Source organism: Capra hircus, chromosome 29 (genome assembly GCF_001704415.2).
Source record: "Capra hircus breed San Clemente chromosome 29, ASM170441v1, whole genome shotgun sequence".
NCBI classification, from domain to species: Eukaryota; Metazoa; Chordata; class Mammalia; order Artiodactyla; family Bovidae; genus Capra; species Capra hircus.
Genome location: NC_030836.1, coordinates 12,179,744 through 12,200,310, shown reverse-complemented (window position 1 = coordinate 12,200,310; position 20,567 = coordinate 12,179,744). Strand labels below are relative to the sequence as shown.

Here is a 20,567-nt window from a genome sequence, read left to right as displayed (position 1 = left end):
GCAGCGCCGCCCAGCCCACAGCTCCGGCCCGAGACAGGCCCCTCCTTCCCGGGGGAAACCCAATGCTACCCCGCCCCTCAGCAAGGCCTCTCAAATTCTAATTGCCAAAGCCATTCCGACCCCCGTCCCAGTCCCACATGGCGCCGCCAGGTTTCATTTCCCTCTTGTACCGTCCCCTCTTTATTAGAGTTCACCTTTATTCCCTTCCGACTCAAAGCCTACCTTTACCATCCCAGGGCCCCTCCTATCTGACCTCTGAACCCCATTCTTAACTATATCACCCCCTACAAACACTTTCTCCCACCCTATATCCTCCCCTTTATCGTCACTGCCAAACCCTGCCCTGTCCACCTCTGTTTCATCGCCACATCCTTGTCCTCCGCAAATCCTACATAAGCGTGTGCATGCGTGCAAACGTGCCAGGCCGCTTGGGTCGTGTCCAACTCTTTGCGACCCTATAGACGGTAGCCTGCCAGGCTCCTCTGTCCATGGGATTCTCCAGGCAAGAATACTAGAGCGAGTTGCCATGCCCTCCTCCAGGGGAATCTTCCCAACCCAAGGATCTGACCCAAGTCCCCCACATTGCAGGCGGATTCTTTAGCGTCTGAGCCACAAGGGAAGCCCCGGGAAGGACTACTTCCAACTTAAAACTGGCACTCGCCACCAGCTCTACAAGGACTAAATCATTCACTAGTCACTCAGCCCTGACAGTCAAAACACCCTGAAAAGAGGAGCTCAGGGTACAGATCTGCTCCTCCTGACTGGCAGCGGCATCTGCCAATCCGTGTTAATGTGTTCATATCCTGCCCTTTTCACTAAAATCATGTATACTACTAAGCTATCCCCACTAGGTCTGGCTCCTTTGCACCGCCACCTCCATGTCAGCCTAATCACCTCCTAGGGCACTCTGTCGGTTGGTCCACCCCTACACATGCGTGAAATCCACACAGTCCACTTCTCAACGGAGGTCGCCCCGGAATCCCACTAGGTCCCGGTCCCTGCTTCCAAGCTACGCCCCCTTCCGTCTTCCGGCACCCAGCTTCGGACCCCGCCTTCCCCTCTCCTTGGAAGCAGTCCCAGCCCCAGCGGGCGGAGTCCCCTTCGGTCCTCGTGACTCTCCCACCACCAACTTCCGCTTCTCCTTCCAGTCAGCCAGGTGAACCTCGGTCTGACGGGCGCTCCCACCCACTACCACCCTTCCCGGAGTCCCTACGCCTGGCTGGCTCAACGCTGCCTCAAAACCAACTGTACAGACTGTACTACTGCTCAATCAGTTGGGAAAGGACACTTGCCTAAGCCTCTCGGACAAAAATGGTTGTTCCCAAAACCTCACAGGTTGTCGAGCTACATCGCCAACCTCGGCGGCGTCGTCTTCTGATTGGCTCTAAGGCCAGACGGTCATGGCGTCACTTCCGGCGGAAGGAGGCGCGGGAGATTCGATTGGAAGACACTCTCTAGCCGCTTGAGTCTTGAGGTCCGCGTCACTGAGCTTCGCCCGGGCAGGTTCCTGGTCCTCTCCCTCAGGTGAGAAGGTGCGGGAGGAGATTCTCGGGGAGCAAGGGCCGGAGACTCCTAAGAAGACCCTTGAACGTCGTTCTGAGTGAGCATTCAGAGCATTCTATGTTTTTTTTTCAGGAGTCAGTCTCTTCTATAAACGGGCGGTTATGAGAGTAGAAGAGTGAGGTCAGTTCTTTTCATTTTAGACGGTGCTGTTGCAATCAGTCAGAGAGCGTTTGTGTGTGCCACCGACCTGGAAACAAGTAAGTGTCTGGAACCCGAAATACAGGGAGGAAAAACGTGCTACTGCAATTTTTGAGGTGCTCGGAGGCTCGTACACAGCGGGCGGCTATGCCTAGTAGTACCTGCTGAAAAGGGATCTTTTCCAAACTGCTTTGATGACTCAGAGGGACAAGTGCTCACTGAGCAGAGTGTTCAAACCAGAAACAAGTGTTCTAGGTACCTTCCTTGTCTCTCACATCAAGCCATACCAACCTCTTGAATATCTCAAACCATACACTTCTCGCCAGTTTTACTTTGGTTCAGCACAACTGCTTCATAACTATGACTAGCCTCCCAGCTGATTCTTTCAATTTCCTTACGTTCCAATCCAGTCTCCACGTTGCTAGGCTGATAAAGTACAAATCTGATCAGGGCACTCCCCATTAAAAACCTTTCCTTTGGTCACTCCTGTTTGCCCTCAGGTTTAAGTCTAAACTCCTTAAAGTGGTTAACAGGGCCCTTCTTGTCTGGCCTTTGCCTAGTACTCCAGCTTTTTTTTTTTCACCTCTCCAGCCCTATGCTCCAACCACATGGAATGTCCTTTTGAGTCCCTCAAATGCACCATTCTCCCTCACCTTCAGACCCCATCTGAATCCCATCCCACCTAGTTCTTAATCATTGTTTAGGTCTCAATTTATGAAGCTTTCTATCAGGAGGCCTTTCATCATCCTGCAAAATTGGGTCACAAAGCACCCAGTAGTTACTTACTCGTTCTACAGATAGTTTTTTTAACTGTCTCCCTCTGTGCCAAGAACTTCTAAGTACTAGGATCACAATGGTGAACAAGATGTGAGAATCCTTCGGAACTTAAACTTTTTATGTGTGGGCTTAAAAGAATGAAGTGGAATCTATTTGAGTTAGGTTTGTTTGGAAAGGCCTCTGAGGAGTTAACACTTAAATTGAGGCCTAGAAGATGAGAATGATCTAGCCATGCAGTAGAAGAAAGGAAGAAAATTCCAGAGTGAACAGGTTATGAAAAGGCCTTAAAGCAGGAAAGAACTTAGCATCTTAATGTTCAAGAAACTAAGAAAAGGCCAGTGTTGCTGAAATGTGTTCAGAAAGGACAGCTGCATGAGGTGATTTTTTTCTATCTGTAACCCTGTCCCCTTCCCCATCTCTGGAACTTTACCTGTCATAAGTGCGATGAACAAACTGTGCTTGATACTCACTAAGAGTTTTCTGAGTAATATTTTAAAAATATTTTTCATCAGTATTTCTCCAAACAAAAGAGGTTTTGTCTTTTTTGCTTATTTGGTTTTTTTTAATCTCCTACCTCCCTCTCCCTTTTCCAGAATTTTCATTTTAATGTCAGAAGATCATTTCTCAGGGGCTTGTTATGACTGCCTTTAGAAAGATTAGACAAAGTATGCACCCTTGGAGGGAGACCATTAGACAGCTTTAATAAAGCAACTCAAAGTAACTACCGTTTCCATAGCTGACCAGTCTGTCCTATAATATATGAAATGAGAAATCTGAGAGCAACAGAATGACAAAGATTTTCTTGTAAAGCAAGAGCAGTTTGAGGAGGAATGAAGAAAGGGAGAGGAGTTAGTCACATCTCCTTTTCTGTATGCCGTTAGAAGTATGGCTCAGTTTTTTAAAGGAGTGATTTCATCCTTTGGCCACAATCTTAGACTAAATGAGTCCCCTGTTATATTTTCTCATGGTATAATGTACTTTTCCTGTCTAGAATTTTCCACCTATCTCTTACTAGGCTATAGATCTAGTGACCAGGTAGAGACCTTGTCTATTTTGTTGATCACTTATATTATTCCCATCAGCTGGTATTTATCAGCTGCACAATAAATAATTGATAAATAAGTAAGTATATTGAACTTGGACTTCCCAGGTGATACTAGTAGTAAAGAATCTGCCTGCCAATGCAGGAAACACAAGTCGCGAGTTCAATCCCTGGGTCTGGAAGATCTCTTGAAATAGGAAATGACAACCTGCTATGGTATTCTTGCCTGGAAAATTCCATGGACAGAAGAGCCTGGTGGGCTACATCCATCTGACCACAGTCCATCTGACCACAACGAGTCAGATGCGACTGAGCACATATTGAACTTATTCAATTGGAATATGGTTTGTTGACTGTGGTGGAACTGAAAGCAATATAGTGCTGTATTACCATCCTCCCCAGTAAAATCAAGAAGAAAGATAAACCACAGGTAGATATCACATATGGAATTGTTCCCAAGTCTGTGATCATGTTTTCCTAACTTTAGTGTTTACTCATTCCTCATGCTTCATTCAGTTGTCCATCAAACATAAATTCAATACTTAAAGTCAGACACTAGAGAGAGAGAGAGAGAGAGAGAGACAAAACAAACTAGATGACCAAAATCATAAGGAAATACTATGAAAACAGCAAAGGGAATGACTAATAGTGACTGCCTAAAAGGATCTGATTTCATATTTGTCCACTGCCAATGGATGGAAAGTCTTTTTGCCGTTTGCTGAGTTTACCAAATGAAACGCAAATAATAAAAATATCTTACTGACCTTTTACATTTCAGTTCTCAAATTTACCATTGTTATAGTTTTCTGAGCCTATTTCCCCACTAGAGGGCAATAAACCCTTAAAAATAACTGTTTAACCAATTTCTTGCCTTTAAAATATAGCAATTAGTGCTTACACAATTAATTTAGAAATTAATTCCCAAATATTTCTGCTTATATATGTTTTGCATTTACTGGTGACTTGATAGACCAGGCCCCCATCTTCATGAAACTTTCAGACTAATGAGGGTAGAACTAACAGAAACAAGGGAGCATATGTACATTTTCATGATGGCGTACATCACAAGTGTGGTTAAAGGAATAAAATGGATGATATCATGGAAACCAAGCAGAAGAGAGTATTTATTGAAATGAAAAGGGGCTCTCTTCAGGTTAACATTAAAGATTTAATGACGAGAATGAAAGCCAACTATTTGAAGAACTAAGGGAAAAGCTTTATAGACAAAGAGAAAAGTAAGAACAGAAGCCTGAAAAGAGAAGTTATTTTGTGCATTTAAGGAGCAGAAAGAAGGCTGGCTTGGCTTGAAGTGTAGTGATTAAAGAGGGCAAGTGGGACAAGGTGAGGTCAAAGAGGTGGTGCTAGATGAGCTAAGGGCTTACAGGCATTGTGGGGAATTGAGGCTTCATTTCAAACTACAAGATTTTAAGCAGATAAAAGACCACATTTTCAGGAGGGAGTTTTGCCCTGTTTTATCTCCCCTAGCTCATATATGGGCTTCTGCTGTGGCTCATGGTAAAGAATCTGCCTGCAGTGCAGGAGACACCCCACTCCAGTATTCTTGCCTGAAGAATCCCATGGACAGAGGAGCCTGGTGGTCTACAGTCCATGGGGTTACAAAGAGTCAGATATGACTGAACAATTAACACTTCACTTTTCAGCACATAGGTAGCTGTACCACCATATTAACACTGTACCCAAACTGGATTTTAGAGATGTTCAAAGAAGATGCATTTACTGACGTACATTCCATCATTTGCCACTTGGCAGGAAGGAACTTGAAGTCAGTAGCGCTAATAATAGCAGTGTTCCCTGGCCTGCCTTTATACTGTGTCACCTCTTCTACCTTATCCTTAGAGATTGCCATGTGGCCTAAGGTGACAGCCAAATCTAGGAATACATATCTGCTTTTGGTAGAACCTTATTAGTCATGTATACCTAAGGGTACAAAAGCAAGGACTTCAACAAGAATTAAGCAGGGTGAAATGTCTTTGTTTTTTCCTTTTTTTTGTTTCCTATGCCCCCTTTAATAACATAAACCAGTTATTTATGTAAATCCATTTATCTATAATCTTTGTAAGTTTCCATCTTACTGCCTTCAGTAGCAAGATTTTATTTTCACAGAAATATTCTGATTGATAGACAGGATTAATGTCACTTTAAGATATCCATTCCAAAATCACACTTATAAATTTGCGATCATCCTCAGGATGAGCTATATGTAAAAGATTTTTTTATGATTTTAAACTAATGACTTCCACTTTATCAAAATTTACTGATGCCAGTCTCAGGACGTTTCACCCATTTTCAGAAATTGAAAGCTTTTGCCATGTGTTTACAAATGAAAAATTATTGATACAGCTTTATCTTGAACATCTACAGAGACGTTTATTTCAGAGCATTTACATTATGCTATATATAAACTAATCAGTTTTAAAATTTTGATAAACCAACATTTGAATTTTTAAAAAATATAAAAGAGGTGAATTGCTATTTTATTGTTTTACTTCTCTGATGTGTTTTATACAAGCACTTTGAACTCTCCTTTGATTTTTATTTTTCTGTTTGTACACTCTAAAATGTCTTTTTTTCCCTCTTCAGGTTGTATAAAAATGTACCCAGCCCAAATACTGAAATCAAATGAAGTGATATTTTCCCGCTAAAAAGAACTGTTTCCCACCAGTTCAGGTTTAAACATTCATGTAAGTTCATTTACGTTCTTTCCTGTTAATGGTAGGAACAAGTTCTGTATAGCTCTTCTTTCTTAAATTACCAATATTTGCTTGAGCTACTCTGTTTTAAGTCTTACTTTCTTAACTATGTAGAAAAAGAAAATTCATTTTCCAATATACTGACACTTACTACAAAAAACATCTATTGACTTTGTAGTGAAGGTTAGGTGATTTTCCTAAGAATTGAGTTATTCACATGCAATTAAAGATTTGCCATTCATCCCACGGCTACTTTGTTTTGCAGACCACAGTGGGAACACATGAATAGAAGAAGGAAATTTCTTCTTGCCTCAGTTCTTGCTCTCCAGAATTCTAGTTTTATATATCCTTCATGTCAAAAGTGCTTTTCTCGGATAATCCTGGTCTCCAAAAGGTAAAAATAAAGCCTGAAAGTTTGAGAAGGAAAATATAAGAATTCAACCAACCACAGAATATACAGTACCATAGTATTCACTCTTGGGGTTGAGGGAGGAATCCATGGTTAAGTATACCTCTGCAGTTCAAACCTACGTTGTTCAAGGGTCAGCTGTATAAAGTTAGTTTGGGGGGAACTTCCCTGCTGGTCCACTGGTTAAGAATCTGCCTTCCAATGCAGGGGATGCAGGTTTGATCCCTGGTCGGGGAAGTAAGATCCCACATGCAGTGGGGCAACTAAGCCTGTACACTACAACTACTGAGCCTGCGTGCTCTAGAGGCCGCACACCACTACTACAAAGAAGCCTGCTTGCTGCAGCTAAGAACTAACACAGCCAAATAAATCAAAACTTAAACGAACCCTCAAAATTTTTTTTAAGTTTGGTCCTTCATTTGAGAAGATTATCATATTCATATATGTGTGTGTGTATGAATATGATAATTTCATATGAAGGAACAAACTTAACATATACATGAATTACGAGCAAAGAAGGCAACTCATTTGTCCATATAAGCCATCCACCCAGCTCAAACTAGTAATTGTTATTTAGTTGCCAAGACGTGTCTGATTCTTTGCAACCCTGGATTACATCACGCCAGGCTTCCCTGTCCTTCACTGTCTCCTGAAGTTTACTCAAATTCATGTCCACTGAGTTGGTGATGCTCTATCTAATTACCTCACCCTCTGCCGCTTTTTTCTCCTTTTGCCTTCAATCTTTCTCATCATCAAAATCTTTTCCAACAAGTCATCTCTTCACATTAGGGGGCCAAAATATTGGAGCTTCAGCTTCGGCATCAATCCTTCCAATGAATATTCAGGATTGATTTCCCTTAGGATTGACTGGTTTGATCTTCTTGCAGTCCAAGGGACTGTAAAAGAATCTTCTCCAGCACCACAGTTTGAAAGCATCAGTTCTTTAGTTCTGAGCCTTCATTATGGTCCAACTCTCAACATCTGTACATGACTACTGAAAAGACGATAGCTTTGGCTATATAGACCTTTGGCACAAAGTGATGTCTTTGCTTTTTAATATGCTGTCTAGGTTTATCATAGCTTTCCTTCCAAGGAGCAAGTGTCTTTTAATTTGATGGCTGCAGTCACCATCCACAACAATTTTGGAACCCAAGAAAATAAAATCTGCAACTGTTTCCATTGTTTACCCACCTATTTGCCATGAAGTGATGGGACTGGATGCCATGATCTTAGTTTTTTGAATGTTGAGTTTTAAACCAGCTTTTTCACTCTCACCCTCATCAAGAAGTCCTTTAGTTCCTCTTCAATTTCTGTCATTAAAGTGCCATCATCTGCATATCCGAGATTGATATTTTTCCTGACGGTCTTGATTCCAGCTTGTGAGTCATCCAGCCTGGCATTTTTGTATGGTATATTTTGCATATAAGTTAAATAAGCAGGGTGACAATATACAGCATTGATGTGTTCCTTTCCCAACTTTGAACCAGTCAGTTGTTCCAAGTCCAGTTCTGTTGCTGCTTGACCTGCATACAGGTTTCTCAGGAGACGGTTAAGGTGATCTGGTATTCCCATCTCTTTGAGAATGTTCTAGTTTCTCGTGATCCACATAGTCAAAGGCTTTAGCATAATCATTGAAACTAAAGTAGATGTGTTTTTGGAATTGCCTTGCTTTTTCTGTGATCCAACAGATGTCGGCAGTTTGATCTCTGGTTTCTCTGACTTTTCTAAATCCAGCTTGCACATCTGGAAGTTCTCAGTTCATGTACCGGTGAAGCCTAATTTGAAGGCTTTTAAGCATAATCTTGGTAATGTGAAATAGGTGCAATTGTACAGTAATTTGAGCTTTCTTTGGGATTGGAATGAAAACTGACCTTTTCCAGTCCTGTGGCCATTGCTGAGTTTTCCAAATTTACTGGCATATTCAGTGCACTGCTATTCCATAACAAGTGACATGTTGGGTATAGGAGTGCCTCTAGAAATTAAATCAGGGACTGTGACTTGAATGTGTTGTCTCTATCCTTGATTCTCAAGATGTGGTCTGAGGAACAGCTGCATTGGCATCACCTGGGAGCTTGTTAGAAACGCAGAAACTTGGGCCTTGTCCCAGACATAGTGAATCAGGATCTTTGTTTTTAACAAGATCCCTAGGTGTTTGGAGAAGGAAATGACAACCCACTCCAGTGTTCTTGCCTGGAGAATTCCAGGGACGGGGAGCCTGGTGGGGGTGGCACAGAGTCGGACACAACTGAAACGACTTAGCAGCAGCTGATTGGTTTGTGTATTGAAGTTTGTAAAGCTCTAATCTACTCCACACTAACATTTATTTCAGTTAAGGCTTAGCTTATTCCCAAAAGGATTAAAGGAAATTGCATAAATAAATACCTTCATTTTACTTATAATATAAAAATATATAATTTAGTATATATATTCATAATTGCTAATAATGCATTAACGCTAGTAATGTGCTAATCCTAGTCTTTCTTAGGCTATCATTGATATTCTCTATTTATAAGATAGTTCATTCTTAACCATACCATTCTTATATTTATCATCCAAGAAAGAACTCCCGGCAAAGAATCCAAAGCCTTGGATTTCATCATAAAAATCACTTAACTTTGTCACCTTGGGTGACAATTCACCACAATTTCCCAGTTATGTGAATGGGGCTAAATGCCTTGTTTACCTATCAAAAACAAATAAAATATGTAAGTTCAGTTCAGTCGCTCAGTCGTGTCCAACTCTGCAACCCCATGAACCACAGCACACCAGGCCTCCTTGTGCATCACCAACTCCCGGAATTTACCCAGACCCATGTCCATCAAGTTGGTGAGGCCATCCAACCATCTCATCCTCTGTCATCTGCTTCTCCTGCCTTCAGTCTTTCCTAGCATCAGGGTCTTTTCAAATGAGTCGACTCTTCACCGAAGGCTCCTTTTCCTATTTGGAACCAGTCTGTTGTTCCATGTCCACTTCTAACTGTTGCTTCCTGAACTGCATATACGTTTCTCAGGAGGCAGGTCAGGTGGTCTGATATGCCCATGTCTTGAAGAATTGTCCACAGTTTATTGTGATCCACACAGCCAAAGGCTTTAGCATTGTCAATAAAGCAGAAATAGGTGTTTTTCTGAAACGCTCTGGCTTTTTTGATGATCTGGTGGATGTTGGCAATTTGATCTCTGGTTCCTCTGCCTTTTCTAAAACCAGCTTGAATATCTGGAAGTTCACAGGTCACATATTGCTGAAGCCTGGCTTGGAGAATTTTGAGCATTACTTTACTAGCATGTGAGATGAGTGCAATTGTGTGGTAGTTTGAGCATTCTTTGGCATTGCCTTTCTTTGGGATTGGAATGAAAACTGACCTTTTCCAGTCCTGTGGCCACTGCTGAGTTTTCCAAATTTGCTGACACATTGAGTGCAGCACTTTCACAGCATCATCTTTCAGGATTTGAAATAGCTCCACTGGAATTCCATCACCTCCACTAGCTTTGTTCATAGTGATGCTTCCTAAGGCCCACTCGACTTCACATTCCAGGATGTCTGGCTCTAGGTGAGTGATCACACCATCGTGATTATCTTGGTCATGAAGATCTTTTTTGTACAGTTTTTCTGTGTATTCTTGCCACCTCTTCTTAATATCTTCTGCTTCTGTTAGGTCTATACCATTTCTGTCCTTTATTGAGCCCATCTTTGCATGAAATGTTCCCTTGATGTCTAATTTTCTTGAAGAGATCTCTAGTCTTTACCATTCTATTGTTTTCCTCTATTTCTTTGCATTGATCTCTGAGGAAAGCTTTCTTATCTCTTCTTGCTATTCTTTGGAACTCAGTATTCAAATGGGTATATCTTTCCTTTTCTCCTTTGCTTTTCGCCTCTCTTCTTTTCACAGCTATTTGTAAGGCCTCCTCAGACAGCCATTTTGCTTTTTTACGTTTCTTTTTCTTAGGGATGGTCTTGATTCCTGTCTCCTGTACAATTTCACCAACCTCTGTCCATAGTTCATCAGGCACTCTATTAGATCTAGTCCTTTATATCTATTTCTCACTTCCACTGTATAGTCATAAGGGATTTGATTTAGGTCATACCTGAATGGTCTAGTGGTTTTCCCCACATTCTTCAATTTAAGTCTGAATTTGGCAATAAGGAGTTCATGGTTTGAGCCACAGTCAGCTTCCAGTCTTGTTTTTGCTGACTGTATAGAGCTTCTCCATCTTTGGCTGCAAAGAATATAATCAGTCTAATTTCAGTGTTGGCCATCTGGTGATATCCATGTGGAGAGTCTTCTCTTGTGTTGTCTGAAAAGGGTGTTTGCTATGACCAGTGCCTTCTCTTGGCAGAACTCTCTTAGCCTTTGCCATGCTTCATTCTGTACTCCAAGGCCAAATTTGCCTGTTACTCCAGGTGTTTCTTGACTTTCTACTTTTGCATTCCAGTTCCCTATAATGAAAAGGTGTCTTTTGGGTGTTAGTTCTAAAAGGTCTTGTAGGTCTTCATAGAACTGTTCAGCTTCTTCAGCATTACTGGTCAGGGCATAGACTTGGATTACCATGATGTTGAATGGTTTGCCTTGGAAACAAACAGATCATTCTGTCATTTTTGAGATTGCATCCAAGTACTCTATTTTGGACTGTTTTGTTAACTATAATGGCTACTCCATTTCTTCTAGGGGATTCCCGCCCACAGTAGTAGATATAATGGTCATCTGAGTTAAATTCACCCATTCCAGTCCATTTTAGTTCGCTGATTCCTAGAATGTCGACATTCACTCTTGCCATCTCCTGTTTGACCACTTCCAGTTTGCCTTGATTCATAGACCTAACATTCCAGGTTCCTATGCAATATTGCTCTTTACAGCATCGGACCTTGCTTCCATCACCAGTCACATCCACAACTGGGTGTTGTTTTTACTTTGGCTCCACCCCTTCATTCTTTCTGGAGTTATTTCTCCACTGATCTCCATAGCATATTGGGTACCAATCTGGGGAGTTCATCTTTCAGTGTCCTATCATTTTGCCTTTTCATACTGCTCATGGGGTTCTCAAGGCAAGAATATTGAAGTGGTCCCTTCTCCAGTGGACCACATTCTGTCAGACCTTTCCACCATGACCCATCCATCTTGGGTGGCCCCACATGGCATGGCTTAGTTTCATTGAGTTAGACAAGGCTGTGGTCCATATGATCAGACTGGCTAGTTGTCTGTGATTGTGGTTTTTCAGTCTGTCTGCCCTCTGATGCCCTCTTTCAGAGCCTACCATCTTACTTGGGTTTCTCTTACCTTGGATGTGAAAACGTTTGTAAATTGTAAAACACTGATGCATATTAATTCTAAGATTTGCTAAGAATTTTGCATTAACTCTAATGCATTATCAATACATAATTTTTGAACAAGTTCTAATATATGTTTAAAACATTTAAAACACTAATTCATTTCACTAAAGCTTGGTACTAGTGAGGTTTTATCACTCTAGTAAGTGGATTACCTTCACTTATTCTATGACCAGAATACAACACAAACTCCAACCAGTTTGGTTAAGATTATATGAATGGATGTCACAGCTCCATTATCATTGTGGATAAAAAAATAATTAGCACAGATATAATGAAGGTGAATCAATAACTTACATGAAAGATTAACCTTCGTTCAAAATAATCACCTTGTGAGTCATGGAATTTAGGCTCCCCCTAGTGGCTATCTCGGAGAAGGCAATGGCACTCCACTCGAGTACTTTTGCCTGGAAAATCCCATGGATGGAGGAGCCTAGTAGGCTGCAGTCCATGGGGTCGCTAAGAGTTGGGCACGACTGAGCAACTTCACTTTCTCTCTTCACTTTCATGCATTGGAGAAGGAAATGGCAACCCATTCCAGTGTTCTTCCCTTGAGAATCCCAGGGAGGGGGAGCCTGGTGGGCTGCCGTCTATGGGGTCGCACAGAGTTGGACACGACTGAAGCGACTTAGCAGCAGCAGCAGTGGCTGTCTGGAAGCAATCAAATTTATACAGCTGTCTTTTAACATTATTTTCTGTTTGCACTTTTCCACCTTTTTTAAGCCAAATCATTAGCTACATGAAGAAAAAACAGTCTAGGATTAACCATTACCATAGATGTTTTTAGGGGTCAGTTTGCTAAACTAAGAATGTTAAAGATGGATAGCAGTACAAACAACTAGAAAAGAGGGAAACAGAAGCAGAAGTGGCAGGAAAGCAATGTTTAATTATAAGAGAGCAGCAGACTAAACACAGTAATTTGACAAGATCTGTACTAGACTCTTTAACTTTCTTTTCTTATACTTTGCCTCATTTTATCCTTCTTCAATCCTGGATTTCACAGATGATTAAGTTTAAGTTTGAAGATCTTAATATGTATCCCGAGACCAGAGAGCTAGTACATTACAGTAGTGTTATACTTAACACAGTATTTTTTTAATAAGAAAGACTTTGACCATAATTGTAACACAAGTTAAACAAGATGTTTTGTACCTAGTTTCTGTAATCTAATAAATTCTCAACATATTTCAATGAATTTTTAAAAAGTTAAGTTATCCTTATCATAGTGAGAAAAATATGACTAGGAACGTTATAAATATTTAAAGATTACTCATTGTTCTTTGAACAGAAGATAGACATTAAATTTTAGGTCTTCTCTTGGTGTGGCATTTACTTCACTATATTTAGTTTGCCCCCACCAGTAAAAGTAACTTATAAATAGAGAAAACTTAAAAGAGGTTGATCTGAAATCATTTTACAATGTAAGTTGTACATTTTGTACAGAAAATATTTTTAATCTTTACTTTGCCAGATTTATTTTACATCACAAAAAAAGTTAGTGAACATCTCTTTTTTCCCCGCACTTTTCCAGGTCTAACTGTCCAAAATGTGGCTCTACTGGTGAAGCTGAAAATGCCATTTACAGATACAAGCTTTCCTTAAAAGTTGCAGAATCAAACAAATTATTTGGCATTACTGTATTTGGAAGCTGCTTAGATGCATTTTTTGGTCTCACGGCCACTGGTTTGCACAGGTAAGAATATTTAAAGCATTCTTTTTCCTAGCCGCGTACATCAAGTTTGAAGATATGTGTTTTTAAAATAATATGCATTTAGTAAAAAGATGATCACTCAACCTCAAATCATCAGTTCATTTAAAAAGATAAGAAAGAGAAAGATGTTTATTTTCTGAATACATATTGTGATGATGTTAAACCATGCTCCTTTTATTCAGACCAACTAAATGGTAATTAGAGTATTAAATTACAAAACTTTAAGTTAGAGAAATACAGATGAAGAAAGTAAAATCATTTCAAACTGAAGGATTATTCAAATCAAGTGACTAAGTTCTCTTGAGGAAGAAGAAGCTATTTGAAGGAACATTTACATATCAGAAGTAGAAATTTTGTCATTTATTTCATTTGCATTGCAACTTCATCTGCATAATTGGACCTGTTAAGATGGTGTCCTGACAGTGTAAGTGTATAGAGAGAGAGAGAAAATCTCTGTCCATCTCCTTGTAGCTGTGAGCAAACTGATTTGAAGAAAGGAAAAGCCAAGGATCACAGCCAGGATTGCCAGTGATGAGGAAAGACTTCCCTCTGCATTGAGGAGAAGGGCTAACGATCCCACTTCTCCCACTGCCACTTTTGGAATAATTGTTAGGCCTGGTTACTAGACAGGCATCTACTTTATTCACACTTGATCAACTGCTTTTGTCTTTCTGCTGCTAAGCTAAGTCGCTTCAGTCGTGTCCGACTCTGTGCAACCCCGTAGACGGCAGCCCACCAGGCTCGCCCGTCCCTGGGATTCTCCAGGCAAGAACACTGGAGTGGGTTGCCATTTCCTTCTCCAATGCATGAAAGTGAAAAGTGAAAGTGAAGTCGCTCAGTCGTGTCCAACTCTTTGTGACCCCATGGACTGCAGCCTACCAGGCTCCTCTGTCCATGGAGTTTTCTAGGCAAGAATACTGGACGGGGTGCCATTGCAAAACACCTAGCTGTTAAACTCACATTTCTTTTTTCTATATGTAACTCAAAAGTTTCATGCTTTCCCATTTTTTATTTTCTTTTCAATTAAGGTACATTCAGGATCCCAGTGAAATTCCAGAAACTCTGGGCAGTGATACAACTCAAAACCTATTAACTAAAGCAGTGGAAACTTGCTTTGTTGGACAAAACTTTGTTTTTGGAGTGACGGTAATTGAGACTAGTTTTGTTCTTAGTATTATGCTGATATTTCCATTGTAATGAAACTATTTTAATTTTCTGAGTAGTTTTTAGGAGTCATAAATGTGAGGGCTGTAGAAACCCTTTAAACTACATAAAAATAGGCTATAAGTAATCCTTTAAAACATCATGTATATGACAAGTTCCTCTTTCAAAAGCTAGAAGAGCACTGTTGAAAGGCTTTCAGAGCTTTAGAAATCTAAGTTTATTATAAATTAACAAGTGTTAGATACTTTGTTTTGATATTTGGTATTTACAGTGCTCTCTAAATTCGGTTTAGATTCTATAGTAAAACTTTCATCAACTCTTATCTACAAAAAGGAGGAGGGAAGTAACATTGAAAGCAAAGTAACTGAGTACTGATAACTCTCAGAATAGGTTAGGAGGGATGGTCTTATATATAAAAGTGACTGTAGAAAAGATCTAAAGAACGTGCTGACTCTTAAGGAATAATCCTTTTCTGTCTCTTGTATGCTAATGGGAGCAAATGAATATTTTGCCTGTATTGCAATCAGGGCTTTAAAAAAGGGAACACAGCACTTCACAACTGAACAGTGAGAAAAGCCAAACGGAAGTTGAAACTAGGAGCTACAGAGGTTTTCTGTGTTGAAATCTTAGATGCCTCTTTTTCTCCTTTTTTGTTTTTAACAATATGAGAACATTCCTTTAAACAGTCAAAGCTAGTGAGAAATGTAATAGTAACTACCATTTATTAAACAACTACTATTTGCTAAGCACCACAATTTTTGTGTGTTATTGCTAATATAATAATCCTGCCTTTTTATCCTTATTTTATGAATGAAAAAACTGAAGCTCCTAATAACTTATCTAAAGTCCCCACATTAGGAAATGTTTGGAACAGAATTTGAAGACAAGTCTCTTTACTCCAAGGTTTATTTCCCCATAATTACAATTCCCTATATAATCCTATCATGCTAGAAGAATTGAATTATGGGGGTGAAAGTTATAGCTACATCTGTTTTAGCCTTTTAAATCCCTGTTTCATGTTTAAGTCAAAGGAAAAAAAATTTATTCTCATTTAAATTCATTTCCTTCTTTCACAGAATTTTGAAAACCAGCATGGAAATGGTTCAGGTTCCAGTAACTTCTCAGAGCAGTGCTCAGACCGCAAGAGAGTAGTTAAAGCACTCGTAGCTTGCCAGATCATTCCACCAGACCCAAGTGTTGTAGGCGTCACTGTCATTGACTATTTCCGTCGGCTTTTGCAGCTTTCTGCTGTCAGGAAACTTCACTGTGGCTCCCAGACACCTAATAGCCACTTACTTGCTTTAGAAAGTTCGAATAGCGATCTCAGCAACTTATGTGGCCCTGACAGCAGTTCTTATTTTGAGCCCCATGACAAAGATTATTTTCCAGGATTCTGGCAGCTATCACTAGAACTCACTTCTGTTGTTTCACAACTAACAGATGATGGTTTTTCAGCTTCAGAACAAAGCAAGGCCATTGGTACTCTTCACCAGAACAGAAAGTGCATCTCCTCTGCAGAGGCCACTGGTTCCAATAGCTGCCTTGATACCATTCAGAGTTCATGGAGCCTTGTTTCACATATGGACAAAAAGAGTTCAGCACAAAAGTTAGATGAAGAACCTGGCCTACAGGCTAATCAGCCAAGTGCAGTTCATAGCAATCATCATGAAATTGGAGTTCCTGACTCTAATTTATTCCCGATGAAAGTACAAGAGCGATTTGAACCAAGGAATACAAAATCCTTCCACAGTGCAGTGGAAGTTACATATTCTCAGCATGAGATAACATGTCACCAGAATCAGGAGGTAGATACCCCCACCACCTTTCAGCAGAGATGTATGTGTTATCCATCTTCATCACTCAGACTTGAGGAAATAGCCAGTGGTTCCCAGGACTGTGACCTCGAAATCTGGGATGACCTGCCACTCTCTGAAAGCCTAAACAAATTTCTGGCAGCTATCGAAAGTGAAATCGCTATAAACCAGACAGATGCCAGTAGCAGGAAATGTTGTCTAGATAATGACATCAATAAACTACATGTGGACCACAGCAGGTTATCATTGACTCCACAAAGAACCCCTGGAGCCTTACATACACCACATATAGCCTTAAGGTCACCACCAGCAACAGTCAAAGCAAACTCCAGCAGAGATAACTTCCTTTCCAACCATGAAGCAAATCCAAGTCCTAGCGTTCATAAGGAATCACAGCCAGAGAACAGAGCAGAGGCTCTCTCGTTTAGTGGTAATAAAAGAGATATTTCTGAACATTCTCTACCAAATGTTCATCTGTCAGCTCTGTTTCCATCTTCAAAAGGCTCAGGCACAACAGTTGCTCTTAAGTCTACGAGAATTCTACCACGTGAGACTGAAATTTCATGTAAGCACAATACTTCAGAGGCTGACCATTCTTGTCTCAGCAGCAAATATAATAATGGATGTGGAGAAAAATCACTTTCAGAAATGAGTGAAAAGTTGACAACTTTGCATTCTGGGAGGTATAATGTTGTTTCCAACTTTCCCAGCTTAGAAAATAAACAATACTGTAGGTGGCCAAAGAATCAGGGCAACAGTTTGACAATTTGCAGGAAACTCACATATCCTTTAGAAGCTCTTCACAGTACTCCAGACAGAAGTATTAATACATTGAGAGCAATGCTTTATGAACACACTGGTAATAACCTAACACAGAACTGTTCTACTGGTCATGAAGGCAATTACAGTGCTTCTGTGGATCTCTTTGATGATAGTCCTAAAGAGATGGACATTGTAACAGAAATGACCAAAAGGTCACAGGATATTTTATTACAGTGGGGAAAGTCTTTGGCAGAAAGTCATCATATAGAATCTGATTTTTCACTGAGATCACTTTCTGAAAATTCCAGCCAGTCATCACAAAAATCATCCTTGCAAAACACATCTGCCTCTCTCTATCCAAGAACCTGTCCCTCTCCACCTCATTTTCAGTCAGATTCAGAATATGATTTTGAATATAGCCAAGACTTTGTTCCATGTTCACAGTCAACTCCAGTTACTGGATTCCACCAAAGTAGGATTCATGGGATGAAAGGAGCTTTCCAAAAATTACCTGCTTTTTATTTGGACCTTGATGCCAACTATAAAAAAACAAGGATTTCCTCTGCAAATGACGCACAGCAAGCCACCCCTATCTGTCAAAAAAATATAAAGACACCTAGCCAGAAATCCAGAAGCCCTACTGTATCTGGTATTACACCACCAGAGATCTCCAACAAGCATCCTGTCACTGAATGCCTTGAAACTGATGCTGACGAATGGGTCCCTCCTACCACACAAAAAGTGTTTCCTTCAGAAATGCTTGGATTCCGGGCTATGGGTCTAAAGAAATGCCATGCTGCTTATAATTCTCCTGATCAAAATGAGTTACCAAGAAAAAAACTGAAATATGTAAAGCAAAGAACTGGTAAATGCTTAATTAAGAAGGAGTTAAATTTAAAGAATATGCTTACAGCAGCAGTTATAAAACAGAAAACTCCTGACTGTAACAATATAAGGTCAGGCTGGATTTCTAAAGAGTCAGTTTTGGGACGTGGTTCTCGTGCGGAAGTCAAATGTTGCCTTCCATTTTCAGAAAATTGGTCACCTTCAGCACCTGAAGCTAAAAGTGCTTGGTCTCCTGAATTGTTCTCACAAAATGTCACCTAAACCCAATTTCTGAGCTTTTAAAGGTACGTCTCTTTGGAAACTGCCTCCAATGTCATGGAAAGCAGACTTACCATTTTGAAGACTTGACGCAAATAGAAAAGAGGTGCTATTATGCCTATAAACAGGGAAGCCATTGTTTTTCCTAGCGTTTTATCCAGAATGATCTGATTTCAGATAATTTGGCACTTTATCTTGTATTGATTGTACTTAAGTAATATTGTTAATTTTGCTTGTTAAAAGTATTTGTTAAATCACACATACATGCAGAAATAAAGCTTTTGCAGACCAAAACTTAGTCTTTCTAAGTTCTTCAACTTAGATCAAAATGCCTGCCAGCTACTGTTGGGTTTATGATACAAAGCTACGAGATCACTGATCTCAAAAAGATTTTAGTCTACTAGATAAGACAAATATAATGGACAATTTCAATGTAATACAATAAACACAATGATGGAACTTTTTTAATGGATAGTACATTTATGTTGCTCTGGGGGCATGGTAGATAATCAGTTAACCCAGCAGCATCTGTGGGCTTTGACTCAGAAGAATGATCAATAAAGACTGAATTAAATGTGAAACTGTCACTATTTTATTTAGTCTGTATTTTTTGAATCCTTCGGAGGAGGCTGCTAGGCTATGCTGTCCATGGGATTACAAAGTCACACAACTGAGCAACTCCACTTTACTACATGCTAGGTGCTGGGAACTCAAAAATAAAAGTCCAGGCCCTTTACCTCAAGGCCCTTCTTCATGATCTAGAAGAATAAACAAGCAATTAGTATCAATAAGTTCTACGATAGGAAGATACTCTCAAAGTGCTAATAATGAGCAAAAACGAGGAATAGTTTCCAGACGTTCAAGTCCTTAGCATCACGTCACCTGTGCCCTGTAAAGATCTCTTGCTGTGCACAAGTTTTCTCTAGCAGCTGAGCAGGGGCTGCTCTTCACTGTGGCGCACAGGCTTCTCACTGCAGTGGCTCCTCGTTGCAGAGCACGGGCTCTGGACGCACAGGTCACAGTAGTTGCCGCACTCAAGTTCAGTAGTTGTGGCACATGAGCTTAGTTGCTCCGTGGTATTTGAAATCTTCCCAGACCAGGGATCAAAACCTCATCCTCTGCACTGGCAGGCAAATTCTTATCCCCTGTACCACCAGGGAAGTCCATGCACCCCATAAAAAAATTTTTATGTGTCTCCTGTCAGCTGCTTTTGCCATTCCCCACAGCAGCTACTCCAAATCTTCACTCTTCATGCCACCAACCAACCTACTCTCCTTGCCTCATACTTCATGGAGATCACCTGGTATTCCCTTGCCTTCTCACACCCATGCTTTGCGACTTGTCTATATCTCCTCACCCACAACTTTTATCCTGTAATCTCCGAAAATAATGAACACCGCCTCCTGTCTTTCTGTTTGGGCTGTTGCCGTTATACCCATCTTCAATATTATCTAATGTTTAGCCCATATTTAAGTTTGTTTACTTGTCCCTACATCATCTTGTAATTGTTGATGTTTAACCAGGATTTCATTAAAGTGACTCCATGGTTTTCAGTTATGTCTCGTCTCATTTTCTAGAACATAATTAGATTTAGGATTTTGACGGAGATATTTCATAGGTTTATGTTGTACCTTTCATATTGTATTACATTAGGAGACAGTGTCAAGTGGCCCCACTATTAGTGATGTCATATAATAAGATTGCTTGCTTACTATGTTGCCCACCAGATCTCTATTGTTCGGGTACTTTTTTTAAGAATAAAGAGTCGGGACTTCCCTGGTGGTCCAGTGGTTAAGAATCTGCCTTCTGGTGGAGGGAACGCAAGTTTGATCCCTGGTCAGGGAACTAAACTCCCACATGCCATGGGGCAACTAAGCCCAGGCACGCTGTGAAGACAGCACAGCCAAAAAAAGAGTAAAGTCAGTATTAGAGAATTCCCTGGAAGTCCAGTGGTTAGGATTCTGCACTTTCACTCTGAGGACCTGAGATTCAGTCCCTGATTGGGGAGCTAAGATCCCACAAGTCACGCAGCATGGCCAAAAAAAAAAAA

At 40.4% G+C, this 20,567-nt stretch overlaps 2 protein-coding genes across 6 annotated transcripts in view; one reads left to right on the top strand and one right to left on the bottom strand.

Moving 5' to 3' along the window:
• The window catches only part of PRCP (prolylcarboxypeptidase), an 87,839-nt gene extending 86,489 nt beyond the window's left edge, over positions 1-1,350 (bottom strand). Inside the window, exon 1 of one of the 3 annotated variants that reach the window (XM_018043431.1) lies at positions 1,042-1,350. The gene's annotated coding sequence lies outside the window, so the exon portion shown is untranslated. The other 2 variants (XM_005699483.3, XM_005699487.3) reach the window with 2 other exon arrangements.
• Positions 1,414-19,106, top strand: DDIAS (DNA damage induced apoptosis suppressor). Of its 3 annotated transcripts, XM_005699482.3 has the most exons (7): positions 1,414-1,524; positions 1,636-1,760; positions 6,122-6,222; positions 6,497-6,625; positions 13,494-13,655; positions 14,702-14,819; positions 15,914-19,106. In XM_005699482.3, exons 4-7 carry the CDS (start codon positions 6,513-6,515, stop codon positions 18,518-18,520), a joined length of 3,000 nt encoding a protein of 999 aa, XP_005699539.2. In that variant the 5' UTR covers positions 1,414-1,524; positions 1,636-1,760; positions 6,122-6,222; positions 6,497-6,512; the 3' UTR covers positions 18,521-19,106. The 3 variants fall into 3 exon arrangements, with proteins under 3 accessions (XP_005699539.2, XP_017898919.1, XP_017898918.1); XM_018043430.1 differs by lacking the exon at positions 6,497-6,625; XM_018043429.1 differs by lacking the exons at positions 1,414-1,524; positions 1,636-1,760 and having other exon boundaries at positions 5,932-6,222.

Coding starts and splice junctions, on each gene's coding strand:
- DDIAS (XM_005699482.3), top strand. CDS start 6,513: ATGAATAGAAGAAGGAAATTTCTTCTTGCCTCAGTTCTTGCTCTCCAG. Junction 13,656..14,701: donor ACGGCCACTGGTTTGCACAG/GTAAGAATATTT, acceptor TTTTCAATTAAG/GTACATTCAGGATCCCAGTG. Junction 14,820..15,913: donor ACTTTGTTTTTGGAGTGACG/GTAATTGAGACT, acceptor CTTCTTTCACAG/AATTTTGAAAACCAGCATGG.